General features: G+C 37.0%; 2 protein-coding genes across 2 annotated transcripts; both read right to left on the reverse strand.

The window, feature by feature from the left end:
* Nucleotides 1-1,231: 1,231 nt before the first annotated feature.
* On the reverse strand, nucleotides 1,232-9,649 carry LOC149015287 (uncharacterized). The gene is made up of 6 exons (XM_089157204.1): nucleotides 9,071-9,649; nucleotides 7,620-7,754; nucleotides 7,410-7,497; nucleotides 7,058-7,152; nucleotides 2,379-2,546; nucleotides 1,232-2,281 (listed from the first exon to the last, which is right to left on the reverse strand). Exons 1-6 carry the CDS (start codon nucleotides 9,423-9,425, stop codon nucleotides 2,121-2,123), a joined length of 1,002 nt encoding a protein of 333 aa, XP_089013330.1. The 5' UTR covers nucleotides 9,426-9,649; the 3' UTR covers nucleotides 1,232-2,120.
* A 5,200-nt stretch (nucleotides 9,650-14,849) lies between these two features.
* LOC149015288 (basic leucine zipper 23-like) lies at nucleotides 14,850-18,893 on the reverse strand. The gene is made up of 4 exons (XM_089156471.1): nucleotides 18,605-18,893; nucleotides 17,412-18,330; nucleotides 16,426-16,480; nucleotides 14,850-15,737 (listed from the first exon to the last, which is right to left on the reverse strand). Exons 2-3 carry the CDS (start codon nucleotides 18,214-18,216, stop codon nucleotides 16,452-16,454), a joined length of 834 nt encoding a protein of 277 aa, XP_089012597.1. The 5' UTR covers nucleotides 18,217-18,330; nucleotides 18,605-18,893; the 3' UTR covers nucleotides 14,850-15,737; nucleotides 16,426-16,451.
* Between the last annotated feature and the right edge of the window lie 4,191 nt (nucleotides 18,894-23,084).

The following is a 23,084-nucleotide window of genomic DNA, read 5'->3' on the forward strand; positions in this document are numbered from 1 at the left end:
AGATTTCCAGTTCAAATGATGGGAATATCTTGTAAATCTTGACAGACCTGGGCTTGGCGTCGTCTACAAGGACGAACAGGAGAACACCAGGGGGAGCTAAAGGCTGATTAGTCCAATTTTGGTTGGTCTCAAGTTACTTGTCAACAAAATCGTTATTTCGTTGGCCATTTGCAGGAAGAATGTCCCTGAGAAAACTCCTACGGATATGTAATGATCTCACTTGCATAACATTCACAGCCAAATCATGGAGTCTACCTGTATTAATTTGAAAATGTCCTCAATGACTTTCTGCTAAAATATTCATAAAAAAATTCAAGAAGTTGTTTTCCAGGATTCTCAAGATGCTCTATGTTGATGGTCCAGCCAAGTACCTTTAGGCTTTAAGTCTCCATATGGGTTTTGGCATATCAAAGAAGTTGTTTCAAGATACCAAGGAAAAGACAAAAAATTCAAGGATGGAAAAAAAATCAATTGTTTATCGCTGGAAAGGAAACTCTTCTCAAGGCTTCAGCTCTTCCTGCAGTGAACTTTGCTTGTTCTTATTTCGAAGTTCCAAAATCCAAACAAGAAGAAATCAGAAAAGCAGCAACAAATTTTTCTGGGTAGATGAGTCCGAGAAGCGTAAAATCCATTGGATATCTTAGAAGAAACTTTACAACTCCAAAGAAAATGTGGGCTTGGAGTTTAATCAGGCATTGTTAGCAAAAAAAATCCTTGGAGATTATTGAAATCACCAGAGTCTACTTGGGCTCGTGCAATGAAGAGTATCTACTCTGCACAATGCGGTTTTTTTTTAAGGCAAAAGTGGGCAAAAACCCTTCATGTCGTTGGAGGAGTCTTGTTAAAGGAAGGAATGTGCTTTAAGTTTGGGTTTGATATGGATCGTAGGTACAGGGGAAAACATCTCCAATTGGGAAGATATATACCATCTTCCAATGACTTTTAAGGTTAGAACATTGAAGCCATATAATTATACTATTAGCAAAGTATTGAAGTTGATTGACCAAAACAGTAGAGAATGTGGAGAAGAGACCTTTTATCTGAATTATTTATGCCATGTGATGTTGAGGTAGTTCAGAAAATACACCTCACTGTTAATCGTCATGAGGACAAATTGGAGTGGGGGGGATCCAAATCTGGGTTCTTCACTGTTAAATCCATATACCATGTTCTTAAGAACAATTGCAGTAACAGTTCTGCAGATCAAGAGTCAATCGAAATAGAAAATTCAGGAGTCCTCGATGGATAAGAAGTTATGGGAGCGCACTTGGCATGCAAATACTCTCCCAAAAATAAAAATGCTATTATGGAGATGCTGCTCAGGTGGTATGGCTGTTCTTTAAAAGAGTTCTTGAAGAGTAACATAAATATTGATCCCTCATGTGTTTCTTGTGGTGAAGGTATGGATTCTGTTGAACATACTTGTGATTTTTCAAAAACTACCTGGTTTGGCTCATCTCTATCCTTTCATCTTTCCTATCTTGAAAACCCCAGTATGGAAACTTGGGTGAAAAGTTGGGATTTCCTTACTTCTTGCTCTCCGATCAGATTATGATTCTATTGCGGTTGAATTAGAATATTGTGAAGCCATCTCGATGATCAGTAAGTATGGTAACCCACAGGTGGAGCTTTATAATGTTCTACAAGACATTCAAAACTATAGCCCCTCTACACCGGGGTTGGGGATTCTGCAAAGCTTTTGCAGTTCTGCATGGCACGAGAAAACATCATTTTAGCAAATTAAGTACTGCTTCTCCTGATTGCAATGTGCACACAAAGGCATGGAATAGGTTTCCTCTCTTTCATTGAAAATGCATGCAAAAGATGATACGGAAATTTCAACACATGACTTATGTTCAGGGAACTCCACAATCCTATCATATTCATATCATCATAATCATTAAAATCCGAAACTCTATGCTGACACCAAATAATGAGTGAAGTTTTGGGCGAGCAAAATTTCATGCACAAGTAATTAAGTCAATAACAAAGTGACACCATATATGCTTTCAAAATTGGTCCCCTTTTATTGCCTAGGCTAACTTGAAGAAAGAAAGGTTATCACTTCAAGTGGAAGTAGAGGGCACCACCATGCGTTCAACCACCCAAAAAGCTCCAACCTACATGTTGATCCTAGAAGACTCACCTACCGCTCTTTCCATTTTTGTGTACCAATCACCTATTCGTGTGTTCTCCACCATGTCTCCACCCGATCTCAGGTGTCTGATGGGTCTTAAAACACCAAAGACTGCAAGATCAGCCAAATTAGGCCTAGACCCCCCTGTCAAAATGAGCAATTCACAACAAAAATAAGCCAACAGTCAAACAAGGAGGGGTAAGTCATCATCCTTATTTAACATAAAATGAACTGAGGATACCTAGAAAATCTCGACCATTTAATGCATCCACCCAAGTCTCTGCTGCTTTGTACAGTGCTGCACGTTCATCAGTAATGTTATGTTTCTTCTTCAGATTCTTAGAGACAAAATACATAGCAGCAGCTCCAGCATATTTCACTGTTATTTTCTCTGTGAAGCTGAAATTACCTGCAATATGGGACACTTTTAGATGAGAAATTCATATTATGTTTTTCCTCTTTTGGAAGACCGGGGGGGGGGGGGGGGGTGTTAATATTGCATTCAGTATATAACTTAACAATATTCCAAATCCCATTTGTTTTAATTTGATGACAATAGTCAAAATTTTCCTCTAAAGAAATTTATAGAGGGAACAACCAAATAAAATAAGAACGCGGACTGATTTCCTATTGAAATCACAAAGCATGAATTGAAAGCTAAGCAGTGGTATTCCTAAAGATCTCCTGGAGCAATAGAGATGTCTCCTACATCACCTGTAATGTGGAAGTATCAACATAAATTCATAGCATCATATTATCCGAATGCTACATAAAGAACATAAGCCAGAACAGGGAGAACTAGGATATAGATGATCATAACATGAGTGATTTAGCACACTAAGTTCCTTCATCCTCTCATACTTCATCATATGATTCTTATAGCATCCATCTGTCTAATCAACACATCCCACAAAAGCCATATGAAGCTAATATAGTTTAGGAACGGGTTTTGGTTGATCAAGTAGAACAATCTAATACAACCAGTAGACATCACACCTGGAAAGAGTGGACAAGCTAGAGCAAAAACTACTCAACAACATTTAGACAGGTGGGTAGTGTTGGGGTAAACCAGGAAAGTCTGTAGAGACTACAATGTACACCGTAGCAAAATGAAACATATATTCAAGAATATAACTGCAAGATAAAGCTAAGCAGGTTTTCACACACTGACCAATTAGAGGTGGTCAGAATCATCCCTTTCTTTACATCAACCAATAAAACTGTCAACCTTGACCGTATTTATAAAAATATTTAAATGAATTAGCAAAAATTTCTCTAGCCATCAAGCATTAGAACTCCCACCCCCCACCCCCCCCACCCCAAAAAAAAAGGAAAAAGAACAAAATTTCAACCTGCAACACATCTCTTCCTTATCTCTACTTTTTCCTCCTCCCCCATTCTGTATTTATCAGTGTCTTAGTGAACTGACCTCTAAAGGATCTAAGATTTCAATACTATGTTTTAATACCGCAGCTAGGGAAAAAAAACTATCAGGGATAACTACACAATAAGAGGTGGCAGGTAAAAGACTAACAACATAAGAAGGATAACATTATATCTATTTGAAACCTTTTTTGTTTTTTTGTTGTTTTTTGTTTTTTTGTTGTTTTTTTTGGAGGGGGGGGGGTTGAAAATTCTATTTGAAACTTAAGACATAAATAAAAAACTATCAGGGATCACTACGCAATAAGAGGTGGCAGCTTGGCAGGTGAAAATATAAGAAGGATAAAATTATTTCTATTTGAAACCTTTTTTTTTGGGGTGGGGTGGGGGTTGAAAAATCTATTTGAAACTTAAAAGATAAATAAAAGTTGGCCAATAAAGACAGAAATATGGCAATATATTTACTAGACATTCTGTTAACTCCCTCTAACAACAAACATGGCTGTATTAAATAGACTTTATTCAAGTCACTAGTCCTATTTAATTAAGGGTTAGTTGAGTCAGGTTACGTTTAATCGAAGAAAGAATTGCGAGGATACATTCAAAGAGAATGGTGGTTTTCCCAAATTTTTGACAGCAACTCCGTTCATGTTCATGCATACAAAATAAGGTTTAATCAAGAATAGAATTCTGAGGAGTCATATATTCAGAGAGATTTTCCCTAAATTTTCAATACGCAACACTGCACAAAACATTATATGCAACAGGACACTAAAGTCACACATATTCATTAGTTTGACTATCTCACACTTTCCATCAGCTGTATCTCGCACACTCCCTTAGATGAGCCAAATGAAATCGACACTCCCCAGTTGTACATGTAAGCTTCTGTAAGTCTATTAGTTTTTATGAGGATCACAATTTAAACCAATAAAGAAACGACACAACATAATTCTGACCATTTAAAATTATTGCTAAAACAATATGAGGGATAAAGACCTTATTGTCAATTAGATAAAAGAAAGGACAGAGACTAAGGTGAAAACAGAACAATACAACCCCAACAAAACTGTGGGTCCCAACAACGAGTCCTATTTTCAACATATTTTGCAGAACTGCAAATCAAAGAAAGTGGGAAACATCTTGACGCATAAACTAGGAAGAAGAGGTTGAAATAAGCCTGCGTCTCCAGATTCTTCATCTTACTGAGAATCAAAATCCTGTCCTTCATTAGGAGTAGTTATCAGTCCTAATTTGATTTTTTATTTTTTATTTTTATAATTCAAGGATGCTCAGGCATAAACCTGCCATATCTCCTATCAAAGTCCACCACCAACTTAACAGCTCAGGGTGGTAACTATGTTGAGAAACCAGTGCCTCGTAGGACAACTCCTCTACCTCTCCCACACCAGTAACTGCCTACGTTGCAGGAATTGTTTGCCGGTTTTTTAGTGATGCAGAAACTGTTCACCTAGAAGTATGCAACATTCTTCAGTATTTGAAGTCAGCCTCAAGGAAAGGAATCATGTTATCAGACAATGGAAGTCTAGAGTTAGAATTTTTTACTGATGCAGCTGGGCCACCTCTGTTGATGACCATTGATCCACTTTTGTCTACTGCATATACCTCAGGTGGTAACTTGAAGGGGAAATAGTCTGTAGTCTCCAGATCCACGCTGAAGCAAAATAATTGCAGCTTAAAGGAGGTACGCAGATTTGGGCATCTAAGCAGAACCAGACCATTCAACTTGCCATTTACACTCTCCTAGGGTGCAACCTCAGGGAGCTTGCTTTGAATCAGCGGCACAAGGAGTTTGTGAACTCATTTAGTTAAAGAAACTACTACATGATCTGAGAATAGCACTAGAAAAACCTATGAAACTCTACTGTGATAACAAAGCGGCAACTAGTACAGGTCATAACCCTATTCAGCATTATACAACAAAGCATGTTGGGATTGACAGACATCTCATCAAAAAGAAGATTAAAGAAGGCCTGATATGCACTCCAACTGTTACAACTGAGACTTAGCTGACCCTTTGTTTTTTTTTACTGAAGGCTTATCAGTTAAATCCTTCCATCCTACTGTTTCCAAGTAAGCCTTCACGTATCTATGAACCAACTTGAGGGGCAGTATCAAAGAGTAGCCCATTTCTCTTTTAGTTTGGTTCCCTTGTATGTGTTCATTATGTATTCTCCAGATTCATTGTATTTCTATACCAGATAGGATCTACACGTCAGGCCTTGATATCATACTTTCCTGTGATTCATTTCCCAATTACCTCTATCAATTTGACTAGCCAATCTATTCTCTCTAATCTTCTGTCCTCAACGACTCCATCTGGATTATTGATGGCAGTGCATCCTCCCTTATGACTGACAATGGCAATTCAGATTTTCTTCCATGTCAAAAGATTTCAATACTTCTCATAGCATTCTTGCTGAGAGCTCCACCACCAAGGTAACAGTGTCAGGTACAGTCTCACCCACTTCATCCATGACCTTGTCTTTTGTTCTTCATGTTCCACAAAAATTACTCAGTAAGTCACTTAACTGTTATGGTACTTTCTACCTGTCGTACTGTGTTTTCCAATACGTTCAAACAAGGAGAACAATTGGTGGAGGATTTGAGCAGACTAACCTATATTATCTAGATGGCACTGACTGTCTACCATTGCTGTTACAACTATTTGTTAAGCTTCTCTTCTTCAATGTCATCTTTCTTTATCCAACATCAACACATTGTTCCAAGTTGCAGACATGTTTCTTGTCTTAAGTGTGAAGCTAATAAACTCAGGAAATATCATGAATCATCTTTCCCTAATTGTAGTATGTCAGAGTGGGTCTTTATTTGTTTTGATGACTATTCCCAATTAGCTAGAATTTATTTGCTCAACAATCCTTCTTGGTTCTCATGGCTTTGAAGAAACAATTACCAAGAAATAAAAACTCAGCTTGATGCATCTATTGAAGATCTCCAATTGATAATGCTTTTAAATATACTCAAGAGCAAAATCTTTGATCTTCAGTAGGCTTATAAGATGATTCATCAAAAAGTTGCTATACAATTAGATCATCTTTCCCTAATTGTAATATATATATATATATATATATATATATATATATATATATATATATTTTCATAGGCAGAAAAGTTGCTTATATACCTTACAACAAATGGGGAGGCGCCCTCCCCCTCCCTCCTTATTTTCCCTCCAGAGGATGTGTTTACAAGAAAGAACCTGTTAGAGCACCACTTTTCAAATGCATGGATCCTGGTCAACTCATGTAACCCTAAGTAATTGATCTGTCTAATACGCACCCAGCAAAAATTATTATGCCTTCTCTTCAAAAATCAATTCGCAGCTTCCCTATACTTGAAAGAATGGGAGGGTTGAACAAATCCCAAAAACTAGAATTATTGAAAGATTTGTCATATAGAATGTACAAGAAATCTAACTAGAAAAGAGAAATTTCTAGTACTAACTCAGATGTAAAGATCTTATTTGGTGGACTGCTTTGAAAAAGAACATCTTACCATTGCTTGTGATATAGTCGAATGACTCAAGAGCCTCTGACACACTTCGGTATATGTTTGGCGATAGGACATGCACCAAATCATTATCAACCCACCTACAAGGTGAAGAGAAGAAGTATTATAGCTTAGTGAATATCCTAAAAATATACATTATTGTTCAAAGGCTGAGATGCACTCAGGAAAAGAGTTCTGATGCTTTCACTCTAATTAAAAACAGTGTGATATATGCAGGGAACATAAGTTCCAACTACATTCAGAAAATTAAAGTACAAGAGGATTTTTATGTACTCTAAAAATTCAAAAGAAACACATATTCAGACAGATTAGGCTGGAAAGACTAGAGAAACCATACCTACGCCACTTTTTCTCCTCATCATCATCAGGAATAGAATCATCTGATTTTTCAGGATAAATCTTGCAACTTAACTTGTCGATTATATCTACAAAACCACCGCATTGTAGCCTTAGATAAATAATACAAATATTAAAGACTCAAGAACTGGCACAGACGCTTCCCAAAAACCAAATTGATGTCTTGGAGAACCAGATGGGCAAAACCAACCTGATGAATCAACCAGCTGTTCACCATCCACCACCAGTATAGGAACCTTCTTATAATCAGACCACTTGATCTCCTTTTTGTTGAGAGGGTTCACTTCCACGACTTTGTATTTTATATCATAAAAATCTAAGAATGCTGAGGAATAATATAAAATAAAAAAATTTAAAAGAAGGAAAGAGATAGAACATGTCAATTAAAGAATATATACATAATTTTCAGAAATTATAAGGAGTTATTTTAAGGGGGGGAAAAATTATATCTGCTTCATTTTTTTCCATTTGATTATTTAGGTAGTCTTTATTAAAAGGGCAGTGACAAATTTACTAAAAAGAAAGCCAAGAAAACTATTTGAAAGATATTTCCAGTTTCTTCACATTGCTGGTGAAGCCTTTTGTTGTCAAATTCCAGGTTATTTCTGATACATGCCTGAGCCTGACCTATACAAGTAATACTTTAAGACCTTAACTACATCAGTACTAGTGCTAACAACAGCACTAATACTGATCACAACAGCAATATCAATTGTACTTCACTTTAACTTCTGTTCATCTACTGCGTATGTTAATTGGTCATACAAAATAACAAGATATCATCCGGAATGTTTATTCCTTTGACACTTGATAAAGCACAGAGTCTGCCTCATGGTTAGGAGCAGCAGGCAAGCAGAAATGTATCCACAAATAGCTAGTCTTGAAGTTTTTGGAGCAATTGGGGATAGAAGAATGGCAGAGTTCCTTTCAGAGAAAACTCAAGCCGATACGTTCTAAAAGTTAATGAAGTAGCTGTAATTTAATTTTCTGATGAGATTCCTGTCAGAGTAACTAAAATTTTATTTCCTACTCCTTTATGTTGATAGTAATTAGTTGTTCTCGGACTAGCCTAGTCCATCAAGACATTTTAGGTTCCAGGGGAAACAAGAACCTTCCGCTCTAGGAATCATATTACACCAGTTTAGGTTCTTCAAGCAACATCTTGTTCATCCAAGGCCCGAAGTCCTACAACTGATGCAATTCACCTGCAGTAGGTTAGCTTATGAGGCAATCCTATTGGAGTTGTATTCTGTCCCCACTTTCGTGGGTTGTTTCTGAAAGGTCTTACATGGTTATTTGGGTAAATTCCTGTATAAGATTTTGCTATTAATCTAGCGAGGGTTATTTCTCTATAATGAAATCTGAGAAAAGTATGAGGAGATGGGGCTGTAATCTTATTCTCTATTGATAGTGAAACAGAAAACTTGCAGATTCTTGTATTTGTGTGATTTTTGTTTCAATTTCCTGCTTGTCAATCATTCCCAATCATTCCCATTCTTGATTACGAAACAAGAACACACTTCAACTCCATAAAATCCTCCACAAAATATAACTACAACATTGAACAAAATCAAAAGTATTTCTCGATTGAATTTTTAGTGGGAAAGATAGTACGAGTAAAAATGGAGATTAAAGCAGCACCTTTAACCTTGTTGCAGAAAGGGCAAGCTTCGTACTGGTAAAGAACGACATCCTTAGGCAAGAACTGTGAAGCTAGAGGCTCCTTCGCATATGCATTCGGGACAGCTGAAGAAGCTGCAATGGAGAAAGATAAGGCTCCGGTGACACCGAGAGATACAGCTCGAGCGGGTCGTCCACCGTACCCAGAGAAAAAGCGCTGTCGATCAGAAAAACCGCTGTAACTGTTGTATGAAGCTACCTGCAAAAGCCTGCTCTGAACAGGTGTGGCATTGGCAACGGCAGAAGAAGAACCCTCAAGGGCTGGAAGCAAAGCTCTTCCAATTACAGAAGAGGCTAGACTCTGAACCCTCCTCATTGCTTCCAAACCCACCTCCCAATTCGCGAGCAGAAACCAAGAACTGGCTTCTAATTTCTGGGTTTTGCCGTTTAAGGTTTAAGGTCGGTTCCCAGGTTTGTGTTCCTTCGAGAGTGTTTGACTTCCAATTCTATGGAAATCGACGCTCCACATAGAACCCCTATATGGAATTCTTAAATGGAATCTCAGTAAATTACAATTGGGTTAGCGTTCTCTATGCAAGAAGCCAATGGGGAGATGCAGAACGGCATCAACAAAACATTTAATTCAATAAGTTCATATTTTTTTTCCTTCAACTCAACTGAGAACTCAAGTCATAAGATCATTTATTGTGTGAGTAAATGGATTTTCATTGAAAGACAAGTTGAATAAGATTTTCAACTAATCATATTCTCAAGGAATTCAAATTCTTGACCTCATATTATAAAAAAATTGATAAAAATATTGATCTTTTGCCAACGGATTAATCTCACCCTCAAAGTTTGACTCATAAATATGTATACCATACCTATTGAAGAGAAAGGGCATACAAAACTAAAATCCAAAAAATGAAACTAGTTTCGGAATTGCTCTTCTATAATGACCATGGATCCAACTATGTTCCATTAAATCTTTTCGATGCATCAATCTAACATGTCGATCCTAAAATATTACCCAACAAAATGAGGGCTGCAAATGGTTTGGTTTGGATTGATTTTGATTTGGGTTTTTAAATTTGAGGTTGAAAGCATCAAATGCAAACATGGATGGTTGAGAGAAATTTTGGTTCTAGTTTAGTTACAGGTTGTTATGGTTTAGTTCGGCTTACACTAATAGTTTGGGTTCAGGTTGGATTAGTTTTGAAACAAAACTACTTAGACCTTGGGTCTTGCCTACAAAAACCAACTTCTTTTCCTCTTTAAATGAGGAATGAGATCGTTGATCTCCAACTCAACCTCAGGTTCAGCCGCCTCATCCAACATGGAGGGCTCTTTCAATCTCAGCTGATCAACATTGAAGATAGGGGATCGTTGGCAGTTCTAGTTTGAACGCATTCTCCCCGATTTTCTCTTGCAGAGTGAATGGTCCTGCAATGGTTTAAGCTTGCGGTTGGTACCCTTCATCAAGTTGGCTTTTCTAATGATTAGGTTAATGGTTCCATCCATTAAGTTTAAGGATGTACATAGATCTAATTCGGCTGGATATGATAATATCCGAATTTGAATTTGATTATTAGAAATGTTGTCCAAATTCGAATTCGAATTTAATATCTATCAAATGTATAGTTTGATTACTCAGTATCAATGATTATTATCTCCTAAAATTAGGCTTTAAGGTTCTTGAAGTGCACATTTTTGTTGTATTCCAAACAAAAGTGATGACTACTCAATTTCTACATAGATTTAATTTAACGATAAAAAATAATGAATTATTAAAAGCAATATAAGATTTTGAAGCCTAATGATTTGAAATGATAGAAAAATGTTTGCTTCCCACCTCACCACAAGAAAAGGACATCAAAATATGACTCATTTAGAAATGTTTTACATCTTTCGTTTTTTTTTTTATACATAAACAAGATCTTTTGCTATTTTAGGATTGATCTATTTGTAATTTTTTTCTCAACTTTAAAGGGATAAAAGGAAATTATATATATATATATATTTGGAATAATTACTATTGCCCCCCTATACTTTGATTTTATTACTAATGTATCCATTGTATTTGCAAAATTACTAATCCAACCTTTAACTTTGCTAAATTACTAATGCCCCCGTAGTCCGTTGTTTGTGTGTGGCACTCCATATTTTAAAATCCCAAAATCCCTTTCTATCTCTTACTTATTTCCCTTTGTCAGTTCGGTTCCCTTATTAATTGTAGAGAAAATAATCATATCTCTTTTCTCTTAAAAAATCCCAAATAAAGAAATAATAATTGAATAAAATTAAAATAGAACCGAAGAGGAGGGTGTTCCTCAATTTGGCAATTCCCTCGTTTTCCTTCTCGGCGTTTTGGGTTCGCTGGTGGGTTGTAAGCGGTTAGTCTAAACCATCGTTTGAATTTTGCCAATTTCTTTATTAAAATAAATAAGTTTGTGGGTGGACCATTTTTTTAATTAAAATAAATGGTTGGGTTTGCTTTTCGTTTTATATGGGGTGTATCCTTTTGTTTCTTATTTTAATGAGGCGTGGCATTCTATTCACTTCGGCTCTTCCCGTTTGGGGGGGCGTTTTGTCTGGTTTTATTAGTTATCGTCGGGGCCGTTTTCCCTTTTTTTTATAAAATGTTGGTCAATTTGAGTTTCAATTTATAATTCATTTTTTTCTGCAAGTTTTTGCATTTCGTCTTTTGTCTCTCTCTCTCTAAGATTTCTTTCTCGCTTCCTTCCCCACACATGGCCAATGCACGTGCTAAGTTTACTAGTGCACATAAATGCATGTACTCCTGTTTCATGACAAATCTTTTTATGTCATTTGTTTTTTAAAATACCTTTAATTTTGTATTGTGTATTTTGTTTTTACCTATTTTTTATTAGATATTTTTGACATTTTGGTTATTATTAACAAGATATACACCTAACAAAAAAAAGAGAATTTTTAAATTACAAACTAAAAAAACTAATTATTTACTCCAAATTTATATCTTATTTTTCTTTCAAAATCAAGAAAGAGAATTTTTGTTTTTTTAGCAAAACAATAAAGAGAATTTTTAAATCATAAAAGATAGCTTGTTTAAAGAAAACTTTCCAATATTTACTTTGGTAGATTTTATAGAAATCACAATCACAAATCATAAAAAATCTTCCGAAAAAACAAATCTGGAAGAAATAAGGATGAGACTTTTGAAATCGTCATATGGATCCTAATCAAAATGCATTTATGCTCGCCAAAACTCCTCATATGCTTCCATGGCTCTATCAATGACCTCTTGGTAAGGGTGTTGATTCGATACGGTACTAGTAATTCGGTATGGTACGGTATTAAATATGAAAACCTCATACTGAAACGTACCGTACTAAATTTATACGATACGATATGAAAACGATATTTTAAAAAACGATACGATATGAAAACGCTATGAAATTGGTATTAAAAAACGGCACGGTTTGGTATATGATTTATCACGATATGAAAGTATGAAACCCATTCTTTTTGTTATTAAACTAAGATCCATCCTACGGGAAGAGGTCATGTGCTGATGTTCCATGACATCAAGTCTCATTGTTTCTTTTTGTGATTCAATAGATTAATCATTTGATCCATTTGACGGGAGGTAGTGATCAGTTGCTTACGTTCATGTATGACATCAAGGGATTCAAGGCTCGTGCTTTCTGTTTTGTAATTAAAGAATAAATATAAAATTGAAAAGAAACTTGTATGTCATATAAACAATTTTTGGAAAAGCATGGTTGCAAGCAACTTGCAATGGAGTAAATTTTGTTGATCAAGTAGCTTGTTGGGAACTTGATCTGGTCAACGGATGCATCTGTGTTTTCATGTTGTTTTTTGTGCTTCCATGCTTGATCTTAATCAGTTACTAGGCAACCTTTAGGCGCGGGCGGTGGGGGACTTGTCCCCTGTGGGGGAGGGGTTTGTGGGATGGCCCCTCCCTTACCCCCGGTCTGGGGGGCCGGCCCCCCCCGCCCCCTCCTTGGTGTTTCTTTTGTCTTCCTTTTCCCCCTTCCCCTAGAGTTTCGATGGGTCAAGATAGAACGATACCACCATAAGCTTCAATCAAATCCTTGAAGTTGTTCAACCAACCTAGATTCATTTCTGGAATTCGAATTCCTTGGAGTTAGCTCCTTCCTGTTGTGCATGATGTAGAAGACATACAAAGGGGCAAAGGGATGGACAAAGAGAAGTAACCCAGTGTCTTGTCATATGCTTATTGTAATAACTTATTAGGTTAACTTTAAAATAAAATTACAAAATTAACCTTCACAACAATACTAGGTACGGTATCGGCATTCAATAATTCCGTACGGTATACGGTATATACCGACGGTACACCATTTGAAACCGAAACCGTACCGTACCAAATTCAGAAAACGGTTTCAATATAGACCTTACCGAATTTGAGACGGTGCGGTTCTAAGCGGCGCGATTCAGTGCGGTTAAACTTTTTAGTTTCGTATCAACACCCTTACCTCTTGGGGAGACCAAATAACATTACCTTGGATCCCTTTACACCTCACTAACCACAAGAACCATGTTATGAAAGTGCAGTAGCTTTTCCACTTTTTAAGCTTCCCTTTTTCCTAGCATATCAAACTTCTTCCACTCTGATATCCAATCTGCCAGAGAGGTGCAATTTGTAGTATCAATTCTCCAAGAGAGAGACCCACTGAACCATATTGCTCGAGCTAAAGAGTAGTGGAGTAGAATATGCATTAGAGATTCTTCCACCATGTTACATACTTGATCCTCTGCCACTCCTCTTCTCTTAAGTTCCACTGTTGCAGGCAGACCTTCCTTGCATGCTCTCCATAAAAAGCTCTTAATTTTTGGGTAGGTCTTAGAGTTCCACAAAGCTGTCCAGTGGGTTTAATAATCATCTCCTTCCATTTACTCATCTTTGAAACTTTGGTGCTTCCTTTTCCTCCCTGTTTAGCCTTTCAAACTATGTTTTATAAGTTCAATATAATTAGTTACCATTAATGAATAGTAATGAAGGGATAATGATATATTCCCAAAATTTCAGAGCATATATATTTTATATTTTATCTACCTGGAATTTTTATTTTTATTTTTTGTAAAAGACAATAGAAATTGACAGTTTAGGTCTACATACATGCCCCATTCTTCTTTATATCTTGTTAAATTCCCAAAGATATGATTCCCTTCATACGTACTTTTTGTTGTCTTTTTCTCTTTTATTCGCAATCATACTCACAGAATACAAGATCCCACACATCAAAGAGAAAATAACCACATCCACCTCCTAGTTGTCTCAACTCATCAAAACCCTTCACCAACCTTCACCACTGAATGCATATTTCATAGAAAGAAAGTAAAATTTGCATTCAAATAAAATCTACGAGTATCAATTTCCTTGTGGAACCTTAATCCTTAAATATTTAAGTTTTGCTACGAAAATAACTTGACCTTAGACCAAGACATGATCTCTAATGCTCACGCATTTTGATCAAATTTCAATGCTTTTACCAGAAAAAAATCAAATTTCAATGCTTGATGCTCTCTAGTCTCTTCTACTTGACACTGACACACCCACCCAACACTGTAACAAAAATATCTGTTGTGCTTTAGCTATAGTGAACTTTTTAAAAAGAAGTCAAACACCTTTGGCTGGGATCTTAAAGCTCTTCTATTTTTTTTCTTAAAAAAAATCACAATCACTGAAATCTGACCAGAAAGTTCAGCCAAGCCACATGAGAGATGCTTAGACATCATTAAAAATAGATTTAATACCAACAAAAGAGAAAGGACAATCCCCCAAAACCCCACTTTTGATTCTCTGAGAAAGCTATTTTTATCAGATTAAAGAAAGATGACTCACCCGAGCGGTGGAAGGTCAAGCATCTCTTATTATATTAGTGATTCTCAACTGAAGATATTCACAATCACCTGCAAATCAACCATGAATGATGTAAAGACTGCTTTTTTATATATCTTTTTGAGTGGGATTCGGAGACTGGGGGTTGAGAACGCGTTAACCTCGGATCCTAGGTAGTGCTGCATCAAAAACTGTAAAAAATAGTCAAGACATTAAACCAATGAATTAAAGCAAAGATCACACCACCACATCCCAAGAGACAAATTCTTTCCCCATTCACAGCATAAGTGATGGTACTCCAATCTGCAGATACTATTAAATAAATCACCTCTAATTAACTTATCCATAAAGTTTGATTTCAAATTTCAAGCTACTATCTTCTCCCCAGCCTTCACCATAAATTCATTCACCCATGGATGGAAAAGGCAAAAAGCATGCCATTACAGTAAGGACTACTCAGGATCAAAAGCTTATTTTAACCACTCAGTAGATCTTATTAAATGTTGATGCAGGCTTTGGTGAGTCTTCACCCTCTTGTGGTAGTATGCTACAGACTGAAGTTCCACTTGCTGTCATATCTTGTATGAGACATGAACAGCTTGTTTCCTCTTCTGGATAGACTTGCAGCATCCACTGATAAGCAAGCACTTGAACCGACTTGCAACCACAAGCAAATATCATCCTTGGATAAAGAAGAAATGAATGAAGGCTTCATTTCTGCTCTTTCTCTGTTGGGAGCAGAAAGGAGGATGGTGTTATGCAAACCTTCTCTACAACATTATGTATTACTGCCTTAGGCTACAGTCTCCCACGACATGCCTGCAAGGCAAGCCCAGAATGAATGCAAATCATATTTCCACAAAACTCGGGAGGTAAAAAAAGCATCTCGTGTTGCTTTCTGTAAATGCAGCAATCTAGAATTTGTGAAGCTTAAGAGAAGGAAATAAATCAAGAAAAGAAACCAGTTTAAAAGAGGAGGGCATGATATACATATTATCAACACAAAATAACAACATTCAATAATTTGAAAGATATAAACAATCCTCAGACAATTGAAGAAGCCAGCATCTCTGTTCACTGGCATTGCCAATGACTGCTTTAAAACAGAATAGACCTTGCCAACTTCCAGATTCATATGACAAAATTAAAACTAGGTATAACTGGAAAAAGTCACTGAAGCCATGTGGGTTGGGAGATAACAGGATGCCAATGTTATGGTTACCGGATTGAATTGGATCAACAATGACATTGAAAGACTGCATTGTATTGCATCAACAATAACATGGATAGACTGGATTGTATCAGATCGGCAAAGACAAGGGTAGACTGGATTGAATCAGATCAAGTGACAGAAGCAACTCATATGGGCAGTAGCTAGAAAGAGCAAGCCCAACACCAAGGAGTCAAAAATATAGCATACGAAGTTTAAATAGAACTTGGTTAAAAAGATAAACAAAAGAAAAGGGCTGCATCTACACATGTCTACTCATTTGAAGATGGTATGTACCCTAAAGCCAAAATCCGAGTAGCTCTTCAACCCCCTGTTGCTGCACGGGCTCCTCCTGATGAAGAAACACAATGATCAAATTATAAATAAAGAATTTAGAATAAAGTCATCAACAAAAAATTGGAGGATTGTTTTCTACAATAGCCTCATTAGCTGCTGCTCTATACATGAAACTGTATGAGAAAAAAGACATGCTTGCATTTCTACATTGAGTATAAGCATATAAAAAAAAAAAAAAAAATACTTTTCTTCTACCTTAGAAAGAACAAAAGCATTGTGTATGAAGTGTAAGAGAAAGAAAGAAAAAGAAAAAAATGCACTCCTCAATGGCAGCTATAACTGTCATCAAACAAATCACGAAGTAAATATATAGTTCCCTGAGTAGGAAACAAACAAATTTTGGAGTTGCTTTAAGAAGTCTATTAAGAAAAACATCACAGAAACTATAAAAACACATTCAAGGTAAATTCACCCAAAACAAACACAACCAAGGGCATCCCCAATCAAGAAAGAAAGCAATTTATGCATCTCTGCATGCTCAGATAAAATTGTTAGAAGTTGATGTCAAGGGATCAAGTCAGAATACGCTTAACTATTATTACTAGTACCACCACCATAGACATGCTATACAAGCGCAATAGCACAAAGAATCCCAACAACTTTAGTTATCTAGTTGGCTTTTTTCTTTCTTCTTCTTCTTCTTTTAGGGGTGGGGTTGTCTGGGAGAGAATTAGTGAGAAACCAAATGAGTTCAAAGCTGCCAGAACACTCATACTGATGACAATATGAGAACAGGCAACAAAAATTGAAGGCAGTTCCATAAGAGTTATGCATAGAACAATCACCAAATTGCAATTATCACAAGTTATGAAAGACAATATTCCCTGTATGCTAGGTGCTGCAAAAACCAAACTAAACCCCATAATTCATTCACTAGAAGATTGTAAAAAGTAAATTAAGATTCAGGGAAGCATTCAAGATGATACCTCTTCTCTTACTCCCATTGGAGGAATTTGCAACAGCACTTGTGTTCCCACTTCCACAACCAGGAATGTCCTTCAAACCCAAGTTAGGATTCCCCATACACTGATCCATTCCAATTTCACAAGTATCAAATCCTTGGCCACTCAATTCTACACCATCCCCACCCTTGCCTTCCATTCCAGGATGTAGACAATAAGCCTGATCATCACACCTCAAATCACATGGGTTCATGACATACGCACCTGAAAGAGGGTGCGAGAGGTTCTGGATCCTATCACCATTCTTCGCTAGTTTTTGGTAAGGAAAAGAACCAATCTCCCCCTCAATCCTCCCCCTGATGTCCACAAGCAAGCATTTGAGTCTGGCTATCTCTGCCTCCAGTGCAGCTTGGCCTTGCAATCTCTTAAGCAACTGCTGATTCACAGTCCTCAACCTGACAACTTCATCCTCTAATGAAGCAGCTCGCGCTTTCTTCTTCTCACGGTACTTCCTGACAGCTTCGCGATTACCTAAAGGTCGCTTCTTTGATTTCTTCTCTCCAGACTCAGCTGTGTCATCGCTACCAGTTTTATTTTCAGAAGAGGCAGGTAGAATTTTGGTATGGACATGAAAACAAGTGTGTGAATGGGAGTTGTCAGGTCCGGGCGGGTTGCAAGTGTGCGTATGGGTACACGCATGGGTATCGTTTAAGATATCATCGATATCGAATAAACTATTCATAGAACAGCTGCTTGGAAACTGATCAGCCAAGTTAGGACTTGATGAGAAGACATGCTGGCTCGAGTAATCGATCTCACCGTCGTCCATCACCAAAAAACGATGAACCACGGAGCAAAAGAGACGCGTAGAAGCCTAGTAGAGCTTAAGAACAAAACCACCACACAATTGCCCAAATAAGATACTGCTACTCCATCGAGAGCTCTGTTAAGAAAATTGAAATACAATTTAGGATTTTGGTGAGAGGCCATTATAAATAAAGGGAACGAGTGAATTAAAAACAAATCAAAGCAGAAAAGCGACCATTCAAATAAATTCGCCGACCAAATAGTCCTTCCAGAGAAAACAAACCAAATAGAAGCCCTAGAACGATTAAAAAATGTCACCAAAAAGAAACCATTTTTATGGAAAATCAAACGATTTTAATGGCGCAAATCATCAAATACAAACTCGCCTGATTCCTGTAATTGTTTCTTACCTGGAAACTTCGACACGATAAAGAAACGAAAAAAGAACGGCCGTCCGGTGCGATCCCGAAAGAGGATTTGGTGAAGAACAACAGAAGAAGGTGATGTCGAGAAGAAAATAAACCAATGGTGGTTCTGGGATCTGACGTCGGGTTCCGATTTCGAGACAAAAAAATTTCAATTCGAAAATAAATAAAACCCTAGAAATTTTCGAAGAGCAGGCCTCGTACGTATGGAGGAAAATCTGAAGCGGCGCAGAGAGAGTGATTTGTTCGGATTATCAAATCTTTTCTAGAATTTCTCCATTCTTTTTGAGTCGCAGAGATGAGATCTACGGGGTGCATGAATGAGGGTAGAAAAGTAATTTCTGAATGGCTGGCAGGACCTGTGAACCGTAGGACGAACGCACGGCCAGGATCCCATTAATTTTGGGCCCACTTTTTTCACGGTTATCCAACGGCCTGGATCAATGACCATCGTTCGTTATGATACACAGACGCTTATGGGTGGCATTTATAGTTGAATATTCCTTTTTGGGACTCAAGATTTTTATTTGCAATAAATTCAAATATATTAAATAAATATTATACATTCAATCTTAATAGCTTCTGATAATACCATTAGAAGTTAAGGGATAATATAATTTAATGAAAAACAGAGTTTAATTAGTAATGAAGCTATAATACATTGCATCAAAAGTAATTTTTTTCAATAATAAATAAATATTGAAATATTTTTCGACTGCTTTTTTTTCTTCTTTTAATTTGGTTGGTTTCAGACATAACTTATGTGTGCAATAATGAGTTACTAGGTTTTGTGCGTCAAGAAACATGAACCTACCTCAAAAAGATCAAAGTGAAGATATTTTGTTGTTTTAACTTTTAAGTAGTTTTGTTGTAAAGTGATTTAGCACAACTTGGTAATTCATTTTTTTTCTTTTTTTCAATAGAAAAAAAAATAATGCTTTACTTATCTAGGGCCAAGCCCGAGGCAATTTAAAATCTAGATGTTATAGATGGTTTATAATAGACCTACCTAGATCGACCAAAGAGAACCGGACTGAGTCAATACTTGGTTGGACCACGAATAAAACAAAGGCACTAAGCAAGGTGTACAATTTGAATCACATCTAACTTCCTTAAAGATAGGGATAAAAATTCCAATTAAGTCGGGTATTTTGCATTACTTTTAGAGTCCAGGTCGGACTCCACAACTACAATCCAAGTAATACTCTCTTGGCAGATAATATTTCTCTCTTAGGAAGTTAGCAACAATTATAGAGTTTTATTCGAACTCCATTATTGCACAATTAAGGTAACCTCTCCTAAGATCTATAAATACCCACATATTCATCATAAATTAATATGTTTTTTCTATAATACCGGTGTGGTCGAGCATGTTTTTTGCAGGTTCAAGCGATCGTACGGGAAGGACCGAATTCTGCAACAACACTAGAGAACTAATAACAAAGGTCATGAAAGAAAAGAGGGGAGAATGTTGCAAGGAAATAAAGCACTCATGGGATGTAGCATTCGCTATAGAATCCACCACAAAATTATTTTCTTTGTGCATGTTGAAATTGAAGATGTTGAATATCTGAGGCCATTACTTGAATATCTTGCAGAAAATAGAGGATTTCCAAGGTGGATGAGGAGTAAAACAAAGTAATAATCGATTGATTGTCACTTTCTATAATAACGTGTGAGAGATTCAGATCCTTGCTCCATTTAAGAGATTTTCTTATCACTAGAGCTTGCAGAACCATTGCCAAAACATAAAATATGATTGTCCTTTGCGTCTCTTGCTACTCCTCTATATCCTGCCACCTGCTTATCAAAAAAGGATGATCCGTCCACATTGATTTTGACCTAGTTGGGAGGAGGGGCTCCTAGCAATAAAAGATATTGGAGGAGGGTGGTGTCAAAGAATGAACATTCTGAGGCAGTAGTTAGCAAATTGTCTTGTTATTGCACTACTAATCACTTGTGTCGTTGAGGTCCTAGATTTCTCATATAAAGCTCTATAAAATTTCCATTGCATCCACGTAGTGATGAAGCTCTTGGAGTGTGGTATTAATGAACAAGTGATCAAATTCTGGTGGAGACGTGAAAGGGAGAGGTGGAATCCAACATTGATAGATTTAAAGATGACCAGACCTATATGGAAATGGGGCACTGTAGGAATAGATGTTGGGCATTGAGTTTGCATGTTCCATAGAATAAGTAGTGTGTTGGAATTTGGCATTCTATTCAAGTCAACATATTCGATGATGGTAGGCGTTGGTATAGAGCTTTCCACAAGAAATTCAATACATTGGGTGGGTGTTGAATGTGCCACCAATGACTTCCAATGAAAATTAGTTGAGATGATTTGAGAGCGTGTACCTGTCTTTGAAGTAGAATGCAAAACAAGCTTATACAAGGACTTAACAGACAAGTCTCCTGAAGAAGTGTATTGCCAAACCATGCGATCTGGCTTAAGGAACTATGTCATGGGAATTTTGAGAATATTATGCACCACTTCTAGTGGCCACCATTGATATAGTAAATCTCTATTCCACATCTTTGTGGTAGAAGAAATGAAATTTGCCACTGTTTGTGATGTTTGTAGCACAAATGGATAACACCCTCTATCAATTGACCGGTTAAGGATCCATTGTTGACTAATGATCAATGTTGTTGCCAGTACCAGTATACATTAATAATCCTTTAATAAGCAACGCTTTACTTTGAATGAAGGATTTCTACCCCAAGATGCTGAAGGTAGTGCTTTGGTTTCCAAGAAGGATGAATCTCTAAAGTATTTATGTTTCATCAAACAACTCCATAATGATGAAGGATTAGGGAGTTCCCAAGCCTTTTGAGATAAAAGAGATAGGCTAAACAATTCTTGTCACACCACAATTTTGCCGAACCAAAATGCAACACTAGAAACACTTATCAAATTATTCCCAAACCAAATCAGGATCAAGTTGCAGTATACTCTCATTCGTCACAAGAACCAGCCACACCAAACCAACAAAGTTAAACCACAAATAACTAAGGGCAAATAGGAAAACTTATGTTATTCCGTTTCTACCACTTGTACACATATATTCACCACTTGAAAGCTGGGATGCATCACAAAAGACATACCTGGTTTCGACCCCAAATAGGTGTCATACACACAAGATAAATAACACAGCTCTCATGACACGGTCCCTCGCTACTCACTGAAAAACCATAACCAATAACTCACACTGATATCAATTGTACTCAAGTGCACTACGTCTCCAGCTACCTCATGCAATCTATGTGGATCTATTGTAGGCACAAACGCCACATACACAATCATGTCCATGATTGACATCTTCAAGTAGTGTATGATCTAAGGAATATGCATACATATAAAAGTGAACTCGCATATTCCAGTGAGGGAAGCATCTAATGCGCAAACACAACAATATTTCATGATGCTCAAACATATGCTCTAGCACACAAAGGCCTGGGTCCGTGAGGATTAATCGTTACTCTGGTCGAGGTGCAATATTCTTCAATCGCGGGGCAATTCCATATCATTCACACAATACCCCCAATATCATTAAGGGTCTCTCATCACTTATCATAATCACATATCTACAACAATACCACATGACTGTTGGAATACACACATTTCACCCTAAACAGCCACATGGTATACACACATTGGGCTATTTGAATTTTACCCTAGGATTCTCACATTTCACATATATCCCATTGGCAAGCTAACAACTAACCCCTTGTTGGCAAGGGGAGTAGCACTGGGGTATGCACTTTAGCCATGCAATCAATCTACTATGATGATGGTCCGAAGTATGTTTTGTGTCCTATACCACAATCATACAAATGACCTCATATGCAATATAGAATCAAAACAAAGATGTTTTCCATTTAATTATAATCCATTCATTTCACACCCATTATCATCAGAGTAGTGACGAGTGTAGGAATGTTGAGCGTAGTGGCCATAATATATATATATATATATATATCGATCCTTAGTCATCTATTCGATGAATGCGGCCTTAGGACTGTTCTTTAATCCATTATTAGATTTGGCGCATTTAGTAGGGTCACTTTGAGTCTAAAAGGTATGCTACTAGCTTGCAAGCTCTCTCGAGGGAATCACTTTTAGCAAGCTTTGGAGAAGGGGTGTGCGCTCCTCACCTCCTCCATGAGGACGATCCACTGGATTCATTGCAACACCACGAAACAATGGGGTGTTTGCCTAACCACCGGCTTTGTCCAGCTTTTCTAAGCTTACGTGCACGCATATGTTTTCCATGAGTGCTTTCTTCGCATGCTGAAGACACCCATAAAAGGGAATTTTTTTCTATCTCTACCTAAAGTCAGGGTCTTCTTCACCTAGTTTTGCAACATACAACTTTTGTTTTGTTCCCGAACAACGATCATTCATTACGGCCAGCCTAGATGCATGTTAAAAACATATAACTAGCGAGCCAGCGCCGGTACA

This window comes from Hakea prostrata, chromosome 5 (assembly GCF_041222555.1).
Source record: "Hakea prostrata isolate BN-2017 chromosome 5, UWA_Hpros_2, whole genome shotgun sequence".
NCBI classification, from domain to species: Eukaryota; Viridiplantae; Streptophyta; class Magnoliopsida; order Proteales; family Proteaceae; genus Hakea; species Hakea prostrata.